Source organism: Cucurbita maxima, unplaced genomic scaffold (assembly GCF_002738345.1).
Source record: "Cucurbita maxima cultivar Rimu unplaced genomic scaffold, Cmax_1.0 Cma_Scf00025, whole genome shotgun sequence".
In the NCBI taxonomy this organism is placed as follows: Eukaryota; Viridiplantae; Streptophyta; class Magnoliopsida; order Cucurbitales; family Cucurbitaceae; genus Cucurbita; species Cucurbita maxima.
In genome coordinates, this window is record NW_019272041.1 from 2,681,986 (window position 1) to 2,706,280 (window position 24,295).

The 24,295-nt window shown below is 34.6% G+C and overlaps 4 protein-coding genes and 1 long non-coding RNA gene across 5 annotated transcripts in view; 1 reads left to right on the top strand and 4 right to left on the bottom strand.

Annotated features, from left to right (window-relative positions):
* Positions 1–1,291: 1,291 nt before the first annotated feature.
* Positions 1,292–2,746, bottom strand: LOC111498747. The gene has a single exon (XM_023150105.1). The coding sequence runs from the start codon at positions 2,663–2,665 to the stop codon at positions 1,574–1,576; it is 1,092 nt and encodes a 363-aa protein (XP_023005873.1). The 5' UTR covers positions 2,666–2,746; the 3' UTR covers positions 1,292–1,573.
* A 4,794-nt stretch (positions 2,747–7,540) lies between these two features.
* Positions 7,541–11,323, top strand: LOC111498617 (nuclear transcription factor Y subunit A-10-like). The gene is made up of 6 exons (XM_023149924.1): positions 7,541–7,676; positions 7,959–8,243; positions 9,337–9,434; positions 9,523–9,591; positions 10,008–10,148; positions 10,368–11,323. The coding sequence occupies exons 2-6, from the start codon at positions 8,000–8,002 to the stop codon at positions 10,770–10,772; spliced, it is 957 nt and encodes a 318-aa protein (XP_023005692.1). The 5' UTR covers positions 7,541–7,676; positions 7,959–7,999; the 3' UTR covers positions 10,773–11,323.
* LOC111498618 lies at positions 9,104–10,647 on the bottom strand. Its single transcript, XR_002720818.1, has 3 exons — positions 10,556–10,647; positions 9,544–10,433; positions 9,104–9,431 (listed from the first exon to the last, which is right to left on the bottom strand). It is a non-coding gene; the product is annotated as an uncharacterized LOC111498618 (long non-coding RNA).
* A 1,808-nt stretch (positions 11,324–13,131) lies between the features above and the next one.
* Positions 13,132–15,151, bottom strand: LOC111498616 (syntaxin-121-like). The gene is made up of 2 exons (XM_023149921.1): positions 14,376–15,151; positions 13,132–13,890 (listed from the first exon to the last, which is right to left on the bottom strand). Exons 1-2 carry the CDS (start codon positions 14,908–14,910, stop codon positions 13,457–13,459), a joined length of 969 nt encoding a protein of 322 aa, XP_023005689.1. The 5' UTR covers positions 14,911–15,151; the 3' UTR covers positions 13,132–13,456.
* A 1,188-nt stretch (positions 15,152–16,339) lies between these two features.
* LOC111498575 (trafficking protein particle complex subunit 8-like) overlaps positions 16,340–24,295 on the bottom strand; it is a 20,404-nt gene continuing 12,448 nt past the window's right edge. Inside the window, exons 17-28 of the mRNA XM_023149866.1 lie at positions 23,932–24,073; positions 22,279–22,389; positions 22,133–22,193; positions 21,934–22,009; positions 20,682–20,867; positions 20,464–20,574; positions 20,027–20,188; positions 19,389–19,547; positions 18,619–18,852; positions 17,723–17,896; positions 17,251–17,360; positions 16,340–17,157 (exon numbers count right to left, since the gene is read on the bottom strand). Of these exons, the coding sequence (XP_023005634.1) occupies positions 16,614–17,157; positions 17,251–17,360; positions 17,723–17,896; positions 18,619–18,852; positions 19,389–19,547; positions 20,027–20,188; positions 20,464–20,574; positions 20,682–20,867; positions 21,934–22,009; positions 22,133–22,193; positions 22,279–22,389; positions 23,932–24,073 (2,070 nt within the window). The 3' untranslated portion in view covers positions 16,340–16,613. The remainder of the gene's footprint in view (positions 17,158–17,250; positions 17,361–17,722; positions 17,897–18,618; positions 18,853–19,388; positions 19,548–20,026; positions 20,189–20,463; positions 20,575–20,681; positions 20,868–21,933; positions 22,010–22,132; positions 22,194–22,278; positions 22,390–23,931; positions 24,074–24,295) is intronic.

The following is a 24,295-nucleotide window of genomic DNA, read 5'->3' on the forward strand; positions in this document are numbered from 1 at the left end:
TTTTTTTTTTTTTTTTTTTTTTTTTTTTTTTTTTTTTTTTTTTTTTTTTTTTTTTTTTTTTTTTTTTTTTTTTTTTTTTTTTTTTTTTTTTTTTTTTTTTTTTTTTTTTTTGTATTTATTTGATTTTTGAATTAAGAGGGTTCAAAAAATGGATTGGGGTATGAATTTATTTAGGTTGGATTAAATTTAAATAAACAAAAACTTTATATATTACGTTAATTTCTGGATTAAAAAAAAGAAGTTAGATTGAATTAAAATATACATATGTTTAATATATATGTATATATTTATTTTATTTTTATTTAACTTTATAACTATTATTTATTTATTTATTGTCTCTTGAAAATGATTTTTTTTAAAATTATTTGGAAGATGAATTTTAAAAATATAGTTGGTACTTAATTAAATATTTAAAAATAAATAAAGAGATGTTTTAGTTGGTAACTTTTTTTCTTTTATTAAAAATAAAAATATAATTGAGTTGGGTTTATTATTGAATATAAGTTGTTTGAATTAAAAAAATTTAACCCTAAACAATTAGGTTGGGTATAAAAAACGTCACAATCTAACTCAGGAATACCCGTACTTTAAAATTTTAAAATTTTGTATCTAATAAACTACCGATAAGATTTAATTGATTTATTATATCACAATTTAAATTTTAGGTTTAACGAAACTTCTAAGTTTTAATTTTATATTCAATAGATTTACGATATTACAAAAGTATAAAGTTAAACGACTAAAATTTACAATTTTTGAAACTTTAGGGACCGAAGATGTAATTTAACATATATTGTAATATCGACTGAGAGTAAAAGATAACGTATCGATAATCATTAAATATTTTTCAATAATTACTAAATTTTGTTCCGTATCATTTATTCTCTCTACAAAAGAAATGAATACACGTCCCGAAGTCAACGTATCGCTCCATAAAAAATTATCAAAATTTTAAGGCAAGACGATCTAGTTCAAAGATTTCACTAATCTGACACGTCTAATATGCCGTCATCACAATAAAGTTCATGCACTAACGGAACAATATCTTGTTCGGGAGTATGACGTGCATGCATGTACTGAAAATAGTTCTTTATCAGTTTTTGTTGTGAGTTTAATAATTAATCGTATCGACCTCTAAAATGAAAATTAATTTTCTTTTCAGGAAAAAGATATTAAAAGAGAATAAATTATATAAATTTCGTTAGTTAGGATTAAGATTTTATATTAAACTAAGAAAAATATTATTTATGTTCATCAGGGAATTCTCTAATGTATTTGGAGAAGATTTAGATGAAGCTTTTGTCTTAGAAATGCATAATTAAGACTAAATATTTCCCATTAGTTTACATTTAGAAAGGGGATTAGGATTGAGGTGGTGACCAGAAACTGAGCCCGAACCTATTGGTTTAGGTAATTTCAGGGTTCATAACATCAAAAGATACATTAAAAAAGAAAAAGAAAAAAAGAAAAAAAGAAAAAAAGAAAAAGACCCTGAGAGGAAAATTGGATTCAGAACCCAAATCCTCCATTATTGAGATCACCACAGGCATTCAGACCTTAAACAGCAAGGCGTTCATGGAGTAAAGTTGTTTGGCCACTCCTTGTTCAGAAGATCATCTTCATCTGCTTCTTCTTCTTCCTCTTCGTTCACTTTCTCGATCAAAGTCTCATTTTCAGTTCCATTGCTGCTTCTGCTTCGGCTTCCGCTTCCGAATAATCCATGAAGCATCATCTCTGCTTCAACACTCGCTCCATCGCCGCCGTCACCGATCATTCCGTAGTTCGCTTGCGGATTAGCCAAATCCATAGGGCTTGCATTGTCGTCAACGCCACCAAGGTTGCTCACAAGTTTCTCAATCTCGCTCATCCCGCAACCTGTTCCCCCAAAATTCCAATCGCAGAGCAGATTGTTCTCATCCATATCTCCCTCAGCAGTAATTGTTGTTCTTCCGCCCAAATCGACGACCTCCATCATCGAATTTCCTCCAACATTTCCTTCAGATTGGAACCCTAACTCCCCTGCCATACTGCTACTACTGCCTCCGATTTTATCGTTCGAGTTCATCACCATATCAATAAACCATTGATCCATTAAATTCCTTCCGTTATCCACCAGATCCATCTCGTTACTTCCTGTTGGAAGCAAAGGAGTGTTAGAAGAAACAAATCCAGGAGGAGGATGAAGACGGTGCACCTGTTGATGATACTCGATTCGTTTTCGGCATTCTCTCATCTTCTCTTCGACCATCCAGAACAATCCGAGCAATTCTTCAGTGGAGAGTTGGTAAATCTGGCGACCTTGATGCAATTGGTGCATCAGAAGGTCGATTTCGAGTTCCTGATTCTTCTTCATGTGCTTCTTCAACAGGTCCTGCGCCTTGGCCGTACGTTCCTTGAGATAGGTCTCTTGGTTCGTCATTTTCTTCTGGCGTTCGACCTCCGGCAGGCTATGGAAGCGACGATAGAGATGTTGAGCAGCAGAGAGGGACGGCCAGATGACTGGATTGTCGTCATCGGGGCCGTAGACGACGGCAAAGGCGTAAACGCCACAGAGAGTGGTGAGTTCACTCACTTTCTTCATCAATCCGAGCCTTCTCTTCTTGAAACTGGCTTTTCTTGCATTGTCGCTTGCAATCCACACGAGCTTCACCTTCTTCCTCGTCATTTTGATGTCTCTCTATCCTTCTCTCTTCCTCTTTGCTTGTTTGTTTGTTCTTAGCTCTGAATTGGAGGTGCAGCAATGGAGTCTATTTATAGGGCTGGGGAGGGAGGAGGAGGAGGAGATTAACTTCTTACTTTTTTGTTTTTGTTTTTGTTTTAAATCTCTTGGGAAATGAATTACTAGGGGCATTTTTGTCATCTAGTAAATTGTGATTTTAAAAAAAATTAAAAACAATTTATAATCGTAACAACCGACCTCTGAAACATGACCCGACTCAGAAACGGTTAGCACATGCACGCTCAAAAAGTTTTCAAAATTTTATCAAATAATAAAAATAAATAAATAAATAAATAAATAATAGTATTCAAAGTATATTTTTATTTTTAAAAAATTAAAAAATTGATGCACCAATGACAAGCAGTTACTTGAATTTGTAACTCTGGTATGGGGATTCTACCCTCACGTGACTAACATGAGAGTCCTTGACATGTAATTTCGATCATACATACATCATCATTATTAAAATTATATATAAAAATACAATAATGAGCTCATCCATGTATGTGCTCTCCTATACATTAAAATTTTGCCCAATTTATCCCTATATGGTTTTAACCGTATCTTCCAACTCCTTCTCCTTTCACTTAATATCAATTTAGTTCAATGCAAAAATCTTGCTATTGTATACTTACTCACCCCTTCCCCCCTCCTGCATTATTAAAATACACAAAAATTAAACTCAATCTAACTCAACCGGCCACTGAAGTTGCTAGGCTCAATGGAAGCACGGTCGGGAGCAACAACGAGAGTGAGGGAGAGAGAAAAAGAAAGAAGAAACTCGACTGGGAGAGAGTACTCGCCGATGGTCTACAACGACGATACACCCACGGTCTTGATCTTATTAGGGACGTTAGATCTCATCCCCATTGCTGAGGACTGCTGCTGCATTCAATGAAAGAAGATGACTATTAGGCGAGAGGGCATGATGGGCGGTCAGTATTGATGAGAGAGATTGATGACGGCTCGACTAGTTAATTATGAATTTTAATTTATTTATTTCCCGACTTAAATAATGAAGCTCTACTCTTCCATCCACCCAAGAAAAACTTGTTTTATTTGAAATATTCAAATTAATAAATGTATTTATTCATAAAATTATCAACTTTTTGCTTCCGTCAAAACTAAATTACAAATTAATGTGTTAATAAGTCCAATCACGTAACTTGATATCATAAACAACATGCCTCAACCAACTATTGAGATACATACGTGGACTCTGTCCAAGATTCGAAATTTGAATTAGACACATGATAGCCTTGATATTCTCCTACATCCCTTACGACATAGTCACGTTACTTATTATTTGCTTCTTAAAAGTGAAAACTATTTCCACAGACCAACACGAGTCTTTCTAGCATATTTTATTCTTACTCACATGCATATATCATAAGAGGAGACTTAGAAGCAGTTGGTGGCGATGAAAACGCATTTATAGCATTCAATTGGTTGATGTTAGAATCATATCTGGACCTATAAAAACATAGTTTGTTTCTGTGCTTTTATTTAATTCGTCACAATCTCATCATCTTTTATATTTTCTTTTTCCCAAAGTAAAAAATAAAAATGAATTTTAATTACTATGCTTTACAAAGGTTAAAAGTTAATAAATATAAATAAATATATATATTTTAAAATTAGAAGTAATTTTGGTTACTTCAGTCTCATTGGATAATCATTTATTTATTTTTTAAAAAAAATTATATTCTTAAAAAAATAATAATTTTTTTTTTTAAAGATTTAAAATTTTAAAATTATTATATAGATTTAATTTTGAAGAACAAAAAAGTACAAACTAAATGGTTAATAAACTAAAAAAGAATAGTGATTATCAAACTTTCAAATTTATTCTATTTTAGATTTAATTTTTAAAATATCTCAAAAAAATTAAATTTATGCGTTCTATTTTAGGTCTAATTTAAATATTTTAATTTTTGTTATTAAATAATGAAACCATTATTAGTTGATTAATTAATAATGTCACCTACGTTTAAACTAATAAATAGTTTAGATACTAAGAAGGGGTATTTTTCAAATTTAAAGAACAACCAGGTTTTTCTTTTTCTTTTTAATTTAATATAATTATTTTTTAAAACGAACAATCTGGAATTTAAAATAGAAAAAAAAAAAGAAAAATCCGAGGTAGATAATTATATGAGGATGATAATGCAAGAGTTGAAATTAGAAAGTTTATTAATTGTGTTTTGATATTATATGGAAACTATATAATATGGAGTGAATGGATAAAGAAGGTACAAAAATGTATTTCTAATAATCATTGTTGGACTTATAATATTTTATAATAATCTACATATTTATTTTTATTATATGTTACAAAGTGAAATTAGATCACCAAATAGGAGAGAGAAGGAAACTTGGGCCCAGGCCCAAATTCTGTAGTCGGCCTTTTATGAGACACACGTCCAACATGCCAACCCAATTTCAGTTATTTTTTGTCCTATTCTAAAAACAAAAAATTAGAAAAATGCTAATTGAAAAAGCTGTTTTTTTTTTTTTTGGGATTTTTCTTTATGATTTGCTTTTAATGTTTTTAAAATGGTCTTATAAATAAGAGTTTCCACATCCTTATAAATAATGCTTATGTTATTTTCCATTCAAACCAACTTTATGGTTGCTGTTACGTGAAGATTGGATACAGTATTTTGACAATAACGAGTAGTATTGTTAGTGGGAAATAAAAACTTGCTAGAAAGATATGTTATATTGTAAAACTCTTTCATCGAAGACTCGAGTTTCCATAAAAAATAACCTAAAACGAATGTTTGATTTTTGGAGAATATGAGAAAATAATTGGGCCTAAATTAAATTAAATTAAATGAGTTGTTTTTCCTGTCATAAGCCCAAAAATTAATATTTCTAAATTAAAAAATTTGTAGTTTTTATTTATTATGATATATATGAAAATTTTAGGGGTAAATTTGATGAGGGTAAGAGTAAATTAAAATAAAAAGAGCTAGAAATGGAAACAAATCTCATCCTAATTAGTTTCCAAATATAAACTTAGGAGCTCGCTTAAATTCGGGGGAAGTTTCACTTCAAAAATGTTAGGTCAGCATGAATGCACGATTACGACTTAAAAGAGATAGGTTCAACTCTTTGAAGCCATTATAACGGCCCCTAAATTTAAGGCATGTGTGAGTTAGGTGGATTTTTTTTGAAATATGAATAAAAAAAAAAAAAATGTCGTGAGATATTCATCAAAATTTGAATTTTAATGCGTTGAAAATGTGTAGCAATTTAAGAGGGGATTAATGAATTTATTTATTTATATATTTAATTGAAAAATAAAGAAAATTTCATTAAAAAAAGGTCAAAAGGGAGATAATATTCCATTAGAGTTATTACATGGACGCCACGTGTTGATTTATTCGGTTCTCAAGTAACTGTACAACCAAAACTCTTACCATATATGGGTAATAATAGAATCAGATGAGTTGTATTTGTACTTTTATTTATATTATTGTTATGAATTTATTTAAATTTAAAATATCTCATATCAAATTCTAACTTTTAGATTATATATATATATATATATATATATAAAATCTCAAAGAGGAGAATTACGTCCGCATGCATATGAAGTTTCAATTTGTGACGTGGCATCCATGAAGTTTGTTTTTTTTTTCTTTTTCTTTTTCCATTGAATTTTCTCTCTTTTTATTTATTTTTATTTTTTTCAACTCCAATTTTTTTTTATACAACTTATATTAATATTTTTATACATTTTAGGTTAACCTAATAAATAAATAAATAAATAAATATATATATATATATATACACATATATTTATTTTCTATTTTCTATTTTTGGTTTTTAATTTTCGGTCGAAAACTAAACCAATTTAATTTTAAAGTTTATATGATTGAGTTATTAAAATGAAACCCACACTTTTTAATTTCTCATTGGATGCTTAATCTTAATCCTTAAACCCTCTCCGTCTCCGTCTCCGTCTCCGTCTCCGTCTCCCTCTCCCTTGATTATATCCCGATTAAAAAAAATTAGATATTTGAATTTTTATTATATTGAATTAAATATATATTGTAATCTCCAATACACAATTTTACTTCGGTGGATTTTTTTGTAAAATTTTTAGAATAAGTACATTATATAAAATAGAAAATAATGATCAGGCTTAAATCTATACATTCAACAATAAAATAGAACAAGAATCAAATTATTATTATTATGTTGTACTTAATACATAAGTTATTTAATGAGTGCTATGAATCAATTATTTGTCTAAATCATCACTTGAATTAAAAACGTCATGATTACCAACATGTCTATCAAACAAAATAAGAAAAAAAAAAAAATGTAGTCAATGGCATTATTTCTTAAAAAATTAATAATATAGATTCCCAAACAATATTAAAATAGTTATATATATAACTAGAGAATTGGTGTCAACTCTATGATGGAGCTTGGAATAATGTAAGGCATCATTTAAAGTAGTAAATTAGTGAATTAAATGCAATAAAATAAGAGGAAAAAAATGATGATATTTTTATTTTTAATATTAAAACTGTTGTTGATTGAGAGATGGTGAGGCAAAGAGGATGAGAGATAGAAGAGTATTGAGTTGAATTAAGGGGTGTGATTTGAGTAATTAAGCAAACCAATCATTCACTAAGCTAAGTTTGAGTAGTTAATTTGTATTTTTTTTTTTTTTAATTTTTTTTTTTTTTTATGTAAATCTAAACCCATTGGATTTAGCAAATTTAAGAAACAGAATTGGGGAATTGAAATTCAGAGACTGGATGAATGGATCATTGGTTAGTGGGTTTTTGTTATTTTTCACTCTCTCTCTCTCTCTCTCTCTGTTAGTGGTTGGTTTGCTTGAAATGGACCAACGGCGCTCCTCCTATCTATCTAATGGGGTTACTCTATCTGTATCCACCACCTGCGATTTCTTCTTCCTCTTCCTCTTCTTCTTCTTGTGAGTACTCTGTTTTCACCTTCTGTCTCTGCTCTGCTTTCTTCTTCCTTCATTTCTTCTTTTTTGGGTTTTCTTTTTCATCTAGGTTTGTGTAATCCTCAATATTGCTTTGTTCAATCGCCTTGTTCTTTTGTTTTTTCCTTTGTTGCTCTGTTTTTATCTGTTTCTCTGTGCTCTGTTCTTCTGTTTTTGATTGTTTAGTGATTGAAGGAAGTTCATGTGTGTGTTTTTTCCCCTTTTCTTTTTGGCCCTTTTAGATTTAGTTTCATCTGTTGATTGTAGGAACTCCTGTATTTTGATTTTGGTGATTGGACTGTTGGAAAATGGCACCACAAACTGGGTATTTGAAAGAACATGAAGGGATTGTTCCTAACTCCCTTGGCCAGTTATCATCTTCCCCTACTCGTCTGTGGAGTGCTGCCTTTGGGCTAGGTTCCCACTCAATTTTTGGGGATTTTGGTCAGGTGAAGGAACAACTTGACAGTAATGGGAAGGAATTTGCTGCCACTAAACAAACCGGTCATGGTCTGGAAAAACTGAACACTGCTCCATTTTCCATCTATCCAGGTAACTTTTTGTTCATTCGGTTCATTTTCATTTCCATGATCATATTTAAGCTTGCCAAAAAGCATGAAAATAATTAAGAGTTGCTTATAAATGGTGGATTTACAAATTTTCGAGTGACTCAATATCACAAGCATATCTCTAGGCTACTCAAAAGTCGATTAAGAGGTGGCTAGGGAATGGTTTATTCAAAATGAATAGCATAGGTAGGTTGAGGAAGAAGCTGGATACTTCTAATCTGACATGTAGCAAACATATGCTCTGTGGTACTTACTACTATTCAAAATGCGATAGGCCATGGATAACAAATGTTTGTAAGAGGAAACAAGTTAGGGGAGGAGGGACCTAGATTGTTTGTGCTGATCAGCTCGACTTATAGCTTAGTAACGTGACGTTGGGGGACTGGAGAAGTCGAGAGGGAAAGTGTATCACGACGGTATGCTTTCAGTGTTTTGAGTTTCCTTAGGCTGGGAGGGTAGGGAGCTCTTTGAACATCTCCAAGCTTGTGGCCTCATTGTGGATAATGGATATTAAGCTCTATTCAAGACTAACCTCTAATAAGTTTCCAACTTCAATATGGACTCTACTACTACTGAAATAACATGCATCCCAGGTCACCATATAGACTTGACAGTAGAGTGCAATCTTCTTGAGCAATTTATGTCCCAATCATCTACTGTTGAAGTACACCCTGTGTAACACAGAAGCTGCACTCTGCCGGTTGACCCTCTACCCAAAGGCAACTATCCCTTTTCTTTGTATGCTTAACTACACCCCTTTGTTCTACAGAAGTTCGTGCTTGCTTATCCCGGCTAGAGTATGCTTTTCCTTTGTGTATTTTAGTCTTAAAACTGGATCTCCCATTTTCCTCAACTAATATTTCTACCATCCCTTCAGAATATTATTTTCTAGCCAATACTTCATCAAGGATTTAGCTAAAATCTCAATGTTTATGAAACAAGAGGGAAAGAAAGTAGCATGAAACTCAAGGAAGACTATTACCTTTTTCTCTTTTTGTGCTGGCTGAGTTAAAATGTCAATCATAATGGTGAGCTTGTTATCCGATGAGAAAACTCCTCTTGAAACATCCATGCAGGTGACACTAAGAATTCTGTGGGGGCACAAAAACCTTCACCAGTTTTTTCCCTGTCAGAATATCACAATCATTTCGAGCTCGGATTCGGCCAGCCCCTGGTAGGATATAAAATGTTAATTGAATTTCCCCCCTAAAACAGTGCTTTATACATGTATATGTTACTGATTATGAAGACGAAAAATGTAGATATGTGAAAATTATCCTTACATGGAACAGCATTATGGCATCCTCTCAGCTTATGGACCTCAAATACCAGTATGTTTCCTTCCATTCTTCAACCACTTCCTTTTTACATTCTTTTTTCCTTATATGTATTCAATGTGAATTGTCTTAAATTCATAGATATTTTCCAACAAAAAAAGAGTTAGATAGCTGCATAGGCAGAGCTATGTATGCAAAAAAATCAAAATGGGGAGTGGAAAACAATACAATATAGCCAAAAACCAGAAATGGTGCGAAGGAGATGACACATTTAGGCCTCCTAGATGAATGCTGCCAAAAAAATTAATAGGAAACACAACTCAATGTTTCATGTAATGAAGTATGGTAGAGAAGTAATTTTCTTTGAACAATATATTTGTTGATTAGGTTCTGCTATTCATTGTAAGCTATCTGGAAAAGGTCAGTCTGCCTAATCTATGAGCAAAAACTTAACCATTTGCAATAATTAGGGTCGGGTTATGCTGCCAATGAGATTAACAACAGATGATGAACCAATTTATGTGAATGCAAAGCAATATCATGGAATCATTAGGCGCAGACAGATCCGTGCCAAGGCAATGATGAAGAATCGACCTGCAAGAACTCGAAAGGTATGTAAGTATAAGTCTTACAGAGGTGTCTGTCCTAGCTTTTGAACACTTCAATATGATATACTATCCAGCATCATGTTCATTCTGTTGTCTGAACGAACTGTTATTGTGATTTATATGCCTCGATTATATCCTTCAGTCCAAATACTTTTCTTTGTCCTGTGCAGAACTAGTATCCACATTATTTCTGCTGATATAGATTGCATATCTGTCTTACAGCCATATATACATGAATCACGTCATCTCCACGCAATGCGCCGTCCACGGGGATCCGGTGGCCGTTTCCTGAACATGAAGAATCAGCCAAATGAGAAGAGTTCTATGGTACCAAAGAAAGTTGACGATGTCAATCTTTCTGATTTAACTGGTTCTCAATGTTCTGAGGTTCTGCAATCAGAAAGTGGAACTTTGAACTCCCAAAATGAAGCCAAGGAGGGGAGGGGCTTTAATCTCTTGAGTTCTGAGGTATCGAGCATGTTCTCGAGGGGACTGCAATGTTTTCAAATCAACCATATTGGACCATCAATGCAGTCACTGGCAGAGATCATTGATGGAGGAGGGCATGGCATGGTTCTCCCCAAATGGGTTGCAGCAGCTGAAAACTGCTGTGACCTTTGTTTTTGACCGGTAAGGCAATGGGTTCTTGGTGCAAGTCACTGCACCAAGACCCTGTCTTTGTTGCGACCAAATCCAGCTTGCTTCAATGTTGTCGTTGATGGCAATTGTTTCAGGCTTCGCGAAGAGGATAGTCCCCGCGTTTGGTTGCAATGGCAAGTCATTTTTGGCTCTAATCATAAGCTCTATATGATGATTCTTATCTCTCTGTTCTGCATCTCATAATGAGAGGTAGCTGAGAGAAGCAAAAGATTCATCCAAACCGATATCCAGTATGAAGTTATTGCAGTAAACAAAAGGGTTTGTTTGAAGAATAAGAGCATCAAAAGTATAAATTCTGCACTCTGTATGTGACCCTCAATGTAGAAATTCATAAGAAGAATGTCTATGAAGTCTAGTGTTTGGTTGTTTAAAGTCAGAAATTCATAAGCAATTGGTACTGAACAAAGATGCTTGGCTTGTGGGTTTGTATAAAGATAACTGTGATGTTTGCTTTTGGTTTATGTAATAAACTACATTATCTTTGTAACATAATCCATGCTTTTTTTTATCCCTTCGAATTTCTTACTCTCATGGCTCAAACCCAAATGATATGTAATCACTACCAGGGGAGTATGATTCGGATTACCTTGTTGATTGAATATTTCAAGGCAAGAATACTTGTTTGAGATTCGAATCACTTCACAAGCAAGATCGATCATGTCTAGCTTGAATGATTCTTGTTGATAAAAAATATCCAGGAACAGTTGTTTGAGATTCGAATCACTCCATAAGCAAAATTCATCATGTCGAACTTGAATGATTATACATGCAACCTTTACTACATAGAATTGCAAAGAAACTTAGTCATTGGTTAAAGAGAGCACAAATGCTCTTTTTACTACATTTTTTAAGTCTATCTTACAAAGATAACATAGATGACATTATATAACCACAAAATGAAAACTCTTAACCTTCCATGAGGCTTTCCAAAAGTTGTAACTTTCACAAAGAAACATCAATTCTAAATTACTCTAAATTATGATCCACCCAAAATTTATAACAATGAAGCTTCATTTTTCTTAAATGTGGAAGTATATTGTATGATTGATATCTCTTGGTTCATATTGAAGAGATTTCCACACCTTTATAAAGAATGTTTCCTTCTCCTCCCAACCAAAGTGGGATCTCAAACTTACCTAATCGTAGAAGAGTTCAAAAATAGTATTCAAAGAGATTGAGAATTGAAATTAAACCTGAATGATGATAGATTTTATCAACCACCCTAAGTTGGATTGGTACTAATACATCAACACAGAACGAACATTCACAATCTACCAATAGAGCTCAACAAATCAAGAACCCGGAAATGGGGGATAATCCTAATAGGGATTAAAAAAACAACATAAAGAAAGACTCACAATGATTCGCTCAACCCCAGCACTCCAAGCCGTGCTTAATACAGCGGCTATGTGAGCTGCGTGGTAATGCTTCCCATGGCAAATTCCTTTAATTAAACATACCATCTGCATTAAAACACAATAATCTCATTCCAGAAAAGCAGAAGGACAGTGTAAACAATCGAATGAAATGGAGGCCTCACCTGTAAAATTGAGCGCAATATGTGCGAGAAGGGATTGATAGAAAGGTCGGAAGGAGTTAATTGCAGGTGGATTGAGTAAGAAAGGAAAACGAAATGGTGTTTGGGAGGGAAGAAAGTGGGTTAGGTATGATTCGCAGTGTTCCCATGGCGGAGGAAAGCGAGGGAAGAACTAGAAAGACTCGCTTTCATTGAAGCTGCTTCAGATTTGTTCGAATTGATAAGGAGAGATGGAGATGACCTCCAATCCAATAAATATGACATTTGTTGATTATTTATACCCTAAACAAATACTCAAAGATACTTCTTTTTATAAATATTTTTATTAATTTTGCCTTATTTATATTTAGTTTTTTTTAATTAAATAAATATCCTTTTAAACTAAATAATTATTAGCTCGATTTGAATATACAGACTCCCTCGTGGCTTGTGCACAAGTTATTCATTGGTAACGAGGTATTTGAGTGCCAAAATGACCAAAGCTCGATAATCGACATACCCTCTCGATCAAGAGGTTAAAGGTTCAAAAGACCTCAAGCATTTTTGCATACTCGGAGATAGAGAACACGATACATATTAGCTTCAAAAGACCTCACACCTCTTACACAAGCTTCAAAAGACATCAAGCATTTTCGCGTACTAGCTTTTCACTCAAAGACCCAAACCTAATACATTAAACATCAGCCTCCTACTACTGTGTTTTGCCTACTTTATTTTATAATTTTTAGCTCGTAGTACCTTGAACTCTTAATCTTTTGTTCGAGAATATAATATTTTGATATGTTTGACTAGACCGAAGTCGGTCACTTTATTCGGAGATAGAGAACACGATAGATAGACTAATTTACTCCGAAATATAAAATTTATTACACAAAAGAATCTAAGCTCCAATGGGTTATACAACAGAGTCTAATCCAAAAGAACCATTCACCTGCTAATTCAATGACATCAAGGCCTCAATGTTTCATCAAACAACCTATACTCCATCTAACAAAAAAAATGATACAAAACGAGGTAATATGGGCAGTAACATACAGACGAACGGTGCGAGGGCTCGATCGTGAGTTTTTCGGTAGAAGACTACTCGTCAAACATCGTACAAAAGAGGCAGGCCTCAGGGGGTTGGAGGAGTTGGGGCTGAGGGGGTTGGAGTTGAGGGGGCTGGAGTAGAGCCACTACTATTACCACCATTCCAAGTCCAAGGCCGCAGGCTGAGGATAATAATCAAGGCAACGATCAGCAAAATGATAATGCCAATAATCGTCCATTTACGAGTGCTTTTCTGGTATACTCTTGCTTTTGACAACTCCTGTGTGCCACCACGAACAAAAGAATGAGCTCTGTTCACATGGCTCTCGATGTCGTCGAGTTTTTCGCCTTGTTCGTGTACCAAGACCGCCATGTCCATGAAAACCTGGTGCAGCTCCTTCAGATTCCTTTCCAGGTCTTTCACTGCATCATGCCTCTCCTGGATCTCGCTAATGGTGTCTAAGATTCTTCCTCTTCCTTGTTCTTGAATGGCTTTCTGCAAGAATGTCTCGCTTTCCCCTGCATAGTTGGAGATATCTCATCATGTTAGTTCAAGCTCATTTTTATTCAATTCTCAACCATCTTGTCGAGGGAGATCTATGTAGCCCTCGAACAGCTTCTCCTTAATCGAGGCTCGACTCCTTTCTCAGGAGCCCTCGAATAAAGTACACCCTCTATTCGACACATGGGTCCCTTTTGACTACACCTTCCAGACTAGCAATTTCTTTGTTCGACACTTCAGAATTCTATTGACATGGCTAAATTAAGGAAATGACTCTGTTACCGTATTAGGAATCACAGACTTACACAATGGTATGATATTGTCCACTTTGAGCATAAGCTCTCGTGGTTTTGCCCAAAAGGCCTCATGTCGAGATGTATTCCTTACTTATAAACCCATGATCATTCACTAAATTAGCCAACTCCCTTCTAACAGTTTTCAACCCACCGTTTTCAACCCACGAGCCAAAATTGATAAACAGAGTGAATTTGAGTTATCTCACCTGTAGATATCAAGATATCAATGGTTTTCTCATCCGGATTTTCACCAGTAACAGTGAAATACCTTCGCTGCACGGTCTCCCTGTACTCAGAAGAGATTTGTTGCCTCAAATTATTGAACCCCTCCATCGAATCCTGCAATTTCTTCCTCAACCCACTGAGCACAGAAGTACGAGTCCTGTCAGAGGACGATCCAGGGCCGCAGCCAGGTTGGGTCCGATTGGAGGCATTGGAGCGATCAAGCGCCTCCAATCGGACCTTAATGAGCTTAGCCTTCTTGAGAGCAAGGGAAACATCAGAATCCATGCGAGATCGGAGGTCCTTAACAGCCTTAGCATTGTGAAGCGTCTTACTCTGTTCATGGGAGTCGTGGAGGTTCTGGTAGAGTTTCTCAAGCTCCTTGAGGTCGTCTTTCACAGATTCAACGTCTTCAAAGAACTTGTCGAGATTAGCAGCCGTAGGGGAAGAGGAGGAGATACCCATCTCAACGACATGGCTGTCGCGAGAGAAAGAGCGAGTGGAGAACAAATCGTTCATTGACCCTTTGATGTTCTTCAGGTAAAGTAGCGAAATCCGACAAGAAGAAGGGGGAATTGGATGAAGAAACAGGGGAATTGAAGAACGAACAGAGAAGAAGGGTTGATGGGTTATATGAGAAAAGTGGGAATCCAGGTCAAGTGGGTCATAAATGGAGGGAGAAGAAGAGTCAAAGGGGAGGGGCGGAGGGGGTGAGATAGGTGTAGAAGAAACGGAAGAAAGGAAGCTCCATGGAAAGGATGGTGATGGTTGGAATTTGAATGAGTCCCATACAAAAGGAAACCTACTTTTCAAATTCTTCTTTTCAGATATATATTAAATACAAGTATTATATTTGAAATGTCAATTTTAGGGAAATGTTTTCTTTTGGATTACGCCGTGCTTGTAGGTGTTAGGGAAGATTTGAAAATTTGGATATCAAAAGCATGTATTTAACTCTTTATATAAATTTAGAAGCTTCCCAATTCCTATGGTTGTCGTATCTTGACGTCATTCCATGTCATGGGACATCGTCGACTGTCTTAGCTTACTCGGTCATGTCATCGAGAATGGACCCACGTGTCGTTTATCTTATCGGGACATCCTATACATCCCTCCATCTAGGTTCTATTAAGGCATTGACACTCCTATGCTCATGCTATGTCATTTACGAATACCGTCACGGACAATGGGTGTATATATCAACCTTCGATATGCGGGCTGAGGTGCAATGCCAGCACACCTGTGCCACCCAATACTGTCCTTGAAAAACCCATTTCAAAACAAGTCACCCGAGACACTTGTCTTGACACGCTCACCCTCGCTATGATACACAAAAAACTCATTTCAAAGGAAGTCATCCGAGACACTCGTCTTGACATGCTCGCCCTTGCTATGACACACACATTGTTAATAAGGTAGCTCACTTAGACCACATAACCTAAAGGTGGTGGAGAGTTGACACCATATGACCATTCACCAAAATCATGTCTCTATGAAATATTATTGAATGTCTTAAAATGTGAAAAAATAGATTAGTTATAGTAGTCGAAAGTAGAATTATCATTTCAATTATTTTTCAGTCATATTTAATTTAGAATTTATTATAAGATAATTATTTAAAATTTATTATAAGATAATTATTCAAAAAGTTATATAGTTTAAATTACATCAACCTAAATTATTTGATATAAGTTTATAGTATAAAAATTGAATGAACAATTGATATAAGAGAATAAAATGTGAAAATTTTGTGATAACTCTATCTTAAATTCTCTCATAAAATTAAAAAAAAAAATTAAATAATTATCAAACGAAAAAGAATTTCATTTTTTTAATTTTTTTTTATATATCTCTATCATAGTTAGTCCAAGATATTGGCATGAAGCAATATTGAAATTGCTACTTTCAAAAAATAATAAAAATAACGATTTTTTTAATGACAAAAAGATAACTTCAAAAATTGCTAATTAAACTTAAGTTTCTCTAATCTTGTACACAGCGAGAGGGTAAAAAAGGCATTGTAGTTCTAGTTTCCTCTTATTACACCAACACCAGGAAAGAATATAATTTAACCTAAAGATAAATTTGATTAAGCTGCCTACCCTCCTCAAAAATGCTGTTGATATGAATATAATTCACAAGCAAAATTATAACAATGCTATGAAAACATTCCTAAGGTGAATGAAAGGAAAACGAACCTGCTTCAATGATTTTGCAACTTCTCAAGTAGATTGAAGGACAGTAAGATAGTACGGATAGCCCCGGCATGTTCCCGACGAGACAGTAGTTTTACTGTTTCCTGAACCGGGCGATGGTAGAATTTCCCACTGTAAAATATAGTTTGATAGATCATATATTCCAGGAGAAAATATACAGATCTGAAGAGGAGCTACAGTCATGGACTTGGGTTCAATTTGTACTGTTGTTGAGCTTGTTCCAGACCAGATAAATGGAGATACGCTTTCGAGTGAAGACGACTTCTCCGTTTGTGCTCCAAGAACATCAGATGTGACCTTAATGTCCTGAGTGAGTGAGACATAGTGCCATCCTGTTTGGTTTGTGGAAGAGCTAGGCGATTGGGGAGCGGATTCATTGCCTTCACTCGTAGATGCAGAATCTATTGTTTTGATGCGTATAGATGCAGTTGAGTCTGATGAGTTATAGATTGTCATTTTGAAATTGATTTCACTAAAAGAAGTGGAGAAGTTGTGATATGAACTCCGAGGCCCTTCGAGTAGCCACGATATAGGACTGTTGCTTGAAGTACTGCATAAATAGAAAAGAAAGGACAAATGAGTTGTATTAATAGAAAAGCTTGCATCACCAGATGAATGAGTATCATATTGCTTTGAATCTTACCGACAATGACAGACATGATGAGAGAATAGACGTGATGAATCAAAAATTACAGGATCAGTAGTATTCTTATGTGGCCGAGTGATCAATATGAAGTCTACTGTATTTATGTCCTGAAAAATGCAAAAGGATCATGGTAAGAAAATGTTTTAACTATCAGAAAACACAACGAATGTAAGATAGACCCCGACTCTGGGGGGCGTTACCAACTACTAATCAACGAGATCCTAACAATGAAAAATTTATTCCTGCACTCAGAAGCCTCCAGACTCAACAATGTTCATCAGGTTTGCAACTAAAAGATACTGCTTAGTTCTACAACAGTTCGAAACTTGTGTACATATTAATTGAGATGCTCAATAACCAAAGTGTGTGGCCCAAAGAGTTTCGGAACATGACCAGTGACTACTCATGAATCTAAGAATTACACCGGCATTTGAATCTAAGTTACATGGTTAAAATGAAAATGAATTACCTGGTTTGAAGTTCCTTGGTGAGCTCTTTCAGAATGATGGAAAGCAGCTAGAGGAAAACTAGCTGTGTCGAAGACCTGTTCATCGCTAATCTGAGGACCCAACTTTAGATCGCTTCCAAGTAGCGCGGGGACAGAAGATACATTTTTTTCAGAACCAAGCGCTTTGTTATTACTCTGAATACAAAGAAGAATTTATGAGATTAGTAGTGATTGCAAATTTTTAACATGGTGTAGTACACAAGGAGAAAAATAAAAATTCGCCCAGATAACTAAGTGAACTTAGACTATAAGTCGTACGACACCCTTTTCATTTAAGCGATTGCAACTTTATCCATTATACTTGAAAGTTTTTCTCTGTTAGTTTTTCCCTCAAAGATCTCACCACCTAGTCATAGATCATATCAACTAAAGAATGAAGCCCACATGCCACGACTCTTCTGAAATATATTTTTGTCCGGAAAGAGAAAAAAGCTCATCTTTCATGCGTACTTCCCAAAAAGATACGTCTATGAATTGAAACTTTCCTGTCATTCTCCCACAAGAATCTTAACTCCAATTAAGAGGGAAGGGTCTTCTCCCTCTTCCTAACAAAAGATCTACAAAGGCAACTCGTGGATGTGATACAAGATATGTTAAATTTAACCAATAGTTTATATGAGGGGTCATTGAAAATAACTTCACAAACTTAAGGCTAAATCATTTTTGGCAACAGTGCAAGGGATCAGATTGAAAGTGCTTTCAAGTACGTGGTTTACATATGGTTACTCCAATTATAAAGTGCATACTTTATTACTGAAACCTGCATAGTCAAAGATAAAATAATAGTAAAGCATTTAAACGAAGTGAATGTGCAATAATAAGAAAAACTTAGCTTAGGTTTAGCTCCTTGTATATACCTTAAGAACAAAGAAACATGACAATGCTTGGCTAGGCATTAGAGCTCGTGAAGGAAAAATAGTATCAACAGGTTCAAGTAACGAAAGTTCCGAATTCTGTCCAATAGATGACAACTGATGAATTTGGAAAACCTGAGAGCTAGTCTTGTTGATAACATCCATTCGGACAAGAAACTCATGCAGTCTTGAAGGACACGGATTTATTTGGAATGATAAATCCAGGGACGGCAAAACCTTAAGACAGTGAAAAAGAAAAAAATCCCAAATTAGAATATTTGGTAGATCATAAATCCATCCAGAGGGAGAAATTTGTGTTCATGAAGTATGCAATAAATCTGCGATGTGACTTGGAGAGCATGAAGAAGAGAAATCTCACCAAATTAAAATAGACAATATAAAAAAGACAATTATTTATTTTACGGGAAACAAAACATCTACCAAGACAAAAAAAAAGTATAAAGGTGCCACTGGACACAAGCAGCCAGAAAGCACAACTCCTTCAGAAGCGACAGAGCTATATTAAAAAGATGATAAGTAAAGCTGCCAAAACAGGTGCCAGAACCCAGACAACCAAGAACCAATAAACAGATATCCGCCTCCCATACAACGGGGGAAAAGGGTAATAGAAGGGAAAAGGAAGTATTAAAGTACCCTATGTTTACACGAGTTATACTGTATCAAAGGTAAACCCACTAGTTTCAACTATTAAGACAAACTTATAAACAGCTAAAAGTCACTTGAGCCATCGAGTCGTGCATATTTTACAATACCTGAATATTGTAGTGCATGCGTAGAATGCGATATTTCATGATATCTGATACATCTTCCATCTCATAATATATGCTTATGTACAAGGATATATCTCCAGGAACAGCAGCTCGAAGCCAAAGGGGTAACAATAAGGATGCTCCGCCTTGAATTGAAGTGTCCTGGAACGTTTGAGTCTCAAATACATGACTGAAGTATTGATTTTTTTAACTAGGAAATAGAACACATAAAATAATGCAATAATAATTTCAAAGAGATTTGGGGTAAGGCATCTTCTCAAGTACTAAAATAACAATGTCTACATAATCTTATCCCCCTAGATCTACAAAGAAAAGAGACTAAAATCTAAGAACCTCACATGCTTGGACTGATGATAATAATATATTTAACACCCATAATTTGTTTGCCAATAGTAACCTTATAACCCTACTCGTAGAGGCTTAAGATCGCATTTATTATCCGAAAGCAAGAGGTTCATAAGCAACCATTCCCAAAAAAGTTTGATTAAAAAATTTAGATTACCAACACTTGAAATATCGATTTACATTTTTGAAGAAATTCAATCCGAACGTATGGGTGTTGGAAAATTTATTGCTATTCGCCAGTCAAAAATAGCACAAAGAAGGTATTTGACACTGACCTCTGGGAACAAAAACGTGTCATTTGATGTTGTATGAGGGATGGCTTGTACTCCCTGTTCACTATTTTTTGGCTTCTCCAAGCAAGCAGGAAAGTCTGCATTCATATTTTCTTGGTTCCCAATTTTCAAGAATCGTGATTGACTGATCTTCATTTTCAAATTCTGCAAGAATTTAATTATTGGGAAGTTAAGTAAGAATGCTCCAACATCTACCACAATGCTTAAATCACACATGCACACAGACAGAAGTCTTGGACAGACATATAGAGGTCTGGTCAGGCAGTTTTTGATGAAAAGTTACAAGTATCTCACAATTTCATTGAAGTCAAGTCTTTAAGACTTCTTTAAGGTCAACCAGATTGTGATCGACTGAATTACAAATTTTACAGGTCAAGTAACCAAGTATGTGAAGAATAGTCAAGTTGCAACTCTTATACCTTTACAGAAAACATAGATTCATTTTTCAGTTCAAGGACAAGGCGCTGTAAATCTCCAGCATATGCCGCTTTAGGAAGAGACAAAATACTACCGGCCAACTTTGGTAGACTCTGGATGTTAAGAATATAGGTGCAAGTCAAAGGTAGTTCAGCTTAATCTGCAACCCAAAAAAATCTTTAAAAAAAAAAAAAACAGAGGCTATGAAGAAGATATGCACCTTGATCACTACAAACTTCAGGTTATCAGCAAGAGAAGGCTTAGCTTTCTGTCTCCCCGTACCAATACTCTTCTGTCCTAAATTGTTAATAAAATTGTGGAACCCCACGACCGAATCAGAAAGTTTCCACCTAATACCAACCACTTGTAGGACACCTTCTACTTTGGGAGTAACTGTTAGTTGCACCTGGAAAAATTAGAGTCATTATAACAAAATCTGAGAGATGACAATAATTTCAATAAGAAAACATTAATTATATGCCAACTAGTGTTGTATACCCTAACTTTATGAATTAAGAGCAATGAAGCTATTTAGTGTTGATTAGTAGTTTTTTATAAAATAAAGAATTGGCCTTTCATTGAGATGTTTTTGAATGTCTGTTATGAATGTTTTAGATAGGCCAATTATTTTGTTGCATATTATCAGCCTTGTGGACTTGCATATATTATTTTTACTGAGGTATTAATATCCTAATACTTCATAACATTCCTTATGGTTTTGGATTCTAGTATGAGTATTGTGTTCTTCTGCATTTTTTTTATTCAAGGAAACATGATTTAAGTTCTCTCTTCTTTGATATTCAAGCTAGCAAATTCTCACTCCTAGTTATAGTTCACCTTTGTATGCTTAGGTTATACTAAAGATTCTAGAGTCCGTACAATTCCTAATTTGTATGGATTCGTTTTATAAGGCTTGATATCCAGGCATGCTAATCCTATTGTATGACCAGAAAACTTGCTGAGTGTATTTCATTTCAGGACAACCATTACCCAAACCTTCCAAATGTGGTTAGTAGAAATGATGAGAAGTAAATAGTTACATTCAGCACAATGCACGAGAATTATCATATGAGATACGTCAGTATCTTTTTTCTCTCTTTTTCCCTTTGCTTTGGTGTTTGTGTGCCCGCAGTTGAGAAGTGGAGGTCAAAAAGGGGACAACAGCCACCACCAAACAACTTCCAAACTTAATTACAATGATTAATAGAAATGATGAAGGTTAATCATTATATTCAGCCCAATCATGAGAATATACGAGTTACATCAACATCTTTTTCCCCTTTTTTATTTTGGTGTTTGCATGTTGCCTGTAGTTGAGAAGTGGAGGTCAAAAGGGTTGACCTAGTGACAATTAGAGAAAGGGAAAAAAAAACAATACAAGAAATATAGAACATAAGTTCAAATATCGTAAGGTCTGACGGCTCCACAATGTAGGCAATAGGCAAGTGAAAACTGCAGACTGATCGACTTACAACTTTTTCTTCATTCCCTTCTAATGAGAGGTGAACTTCAGACAGAGTAAATGAAGCATTGTGGGACCCAATATCCCTGGAATGGAGCAAAAGAACTGCCTTAACGAGCCAAGACACAATTATTGTAAATATATCAAGATTAAGTGCAAAAGTGCATTTACTTGATATCAGTAGAATAAATAAATATTACAACACATACCAATCAGATGACCACTTGAGTTCAGTATCATTCTGGATACCGGCAATCATGTTATTTGAATCTGTACCATCACTGACACTCATTCTCCAATTTGGGAAAAGTAAGAAAGAATATCCAAAATCCAAAACAAGGAAGATTGGAAGTACCAGATCCAGTTTCATCAGATTTTGAAGAAAGGTCACATATCAGGGAAACGCTAGAGATGGAAATAGGGATCTGAAGAGGGTTTTTAAATACAATATCCACTTTCACTGGTTCTGCAAAAATAAAGGAAGAAAAAAAGAAAGAAAACAGTATTATGTATCGCCATAATAACAAAGCAAACTACATCAAATATGCAGATCTCTTATAAAGATTATTTATTCCAGACAATATAAAAAGGCCTCACAGATTTGCTATGAACCCTGCTTTGTTATTATCGGTTCTTGCATTTAGCCAATGAAATTCATCAACATACAGAGCCATTGCCCTATTTACTCGGAAAAATTGTGAAGGGATCTTGTATGCTATTTCTCACTATTTTATGGAAGAAAACAGTCTTTCTTAAGTTTGTGCACCCTGGGTCACAATGAGATGGATATCTTTCCCATGACTCTCCTATTAGCACTTAGTTGGTCCAACTAAGCAGAAGCATCGTACTTAAGACTGTATGCCACAAGCTTAACTCTCAAATCATCAGGTGTATCAGATTGGTGGAAAAAATTGTTTACAATTTTACCCAACCACGAAACGCTTCAGCGTTTATCATCCCATCTGATGCTATCTTAAATTCTTAGGTATTAAGGAAGAAAAATCTTTTTAGCAAAAGTTTAAAAATTAATACTTTGTTTTGTAGTCTACTTGCTTGAAGCTTTAGTGGTTTGAGGAGCTTCCTATTAAAGTTTTAGCCTTTGTTTGAAAGCTGTCTGAGGGTCTTTGGTGCTTTTATCTTCTAGTTTTGCAGTTTTTGTTGTTAGTTGGCTGTTCTTTCGTTCCTTCATCTTGTTTGGTTTCTTTTCAGGTTCTTGTGAACTTTTTATTTTTTGTTTTCCTTTGGGCGTTATGTTTTTCCTTCTCCCTCTTCGAAGGTTTGTATCTTAGAGCTTTTCCTTCCTTTTAATATATCAATGAAAAGTTTGTACCCGTTAAAAAAAAAATAATTACAAATCAAGTAATGGAGCTTTGCCTAAAATAATAGCAAACGAGAGTCTAAGTGCTGCAGTCAAGGTTTGGTTCATAGCTATCAACGTTTGATCTAAGACACAATGATATGTTCCATGGTGGCCACATGATCAGGAATTGCGCTGATCATTACAATCAATTGCTATAACTTGAGCACAAAATATAAGCTCTTTGGTGGCTTCTTACCTCTCCATAGAGGTGAGTTTTCATTTTTCATATTAATGGAAGTACTTTTGTGTTTCTATTACAGGAAGTACTGAACATCAATTACAGGGTAGTACTGTAGCTCCAATAGGTTATTTTATTAAACTTCCTCAATCCCAAAACACACAAACCTTTGGAACTATGTTTAAGTAATTCGACAAAGCATTTAAATGGTAACTTAAGTAATATTGGGGTAAATCTTATAATTACCTATTTGACAGGTATGCTTACCTCTGGTAACGCCTCAGCTTTCAAAAGTTATCACAGTAGCTAAAAGTTATCATAAAATAATAAGATCAGCATGCCATCTTTTTTTTATGAGACATGCTGTGACCATATCTTGCAATTTTAGGTCAAATAATAGAGTATCTTTTTTTGTGAGACGTGATTTATGATGGTCATTAAGCTGGATACGTGCTACAGTCACTCTATACCTCCTGCAACGCAAATATTTGATTCTTTATACTTTCTCGACATTATCTTTGACTGTATCTCCAACCAATTTGTCCTACCAGAGAACAATGATGGAATCATGTCCTCCTCCAACGAATGCCACAAACTTTCTCGAACATTAGCCTATAATGTTTCAAAATATGCCAATGAGCAAGGTTATATAGATCATAACAAAAGGTACAAGAAGCATCAATAACACATTGCACTTCCATTAACCTTAGTGGAAGTCTTGTTTTCTCAAAAAAAACAAAAAACAAAAAAAAAAAAAAAAAAAAAAAAAAAAAAAAAAAAAAAAAAAAAAAAAAAAAAAAAAAAAAAAAAAAAAAAAAAAAAGCAAAAATAATA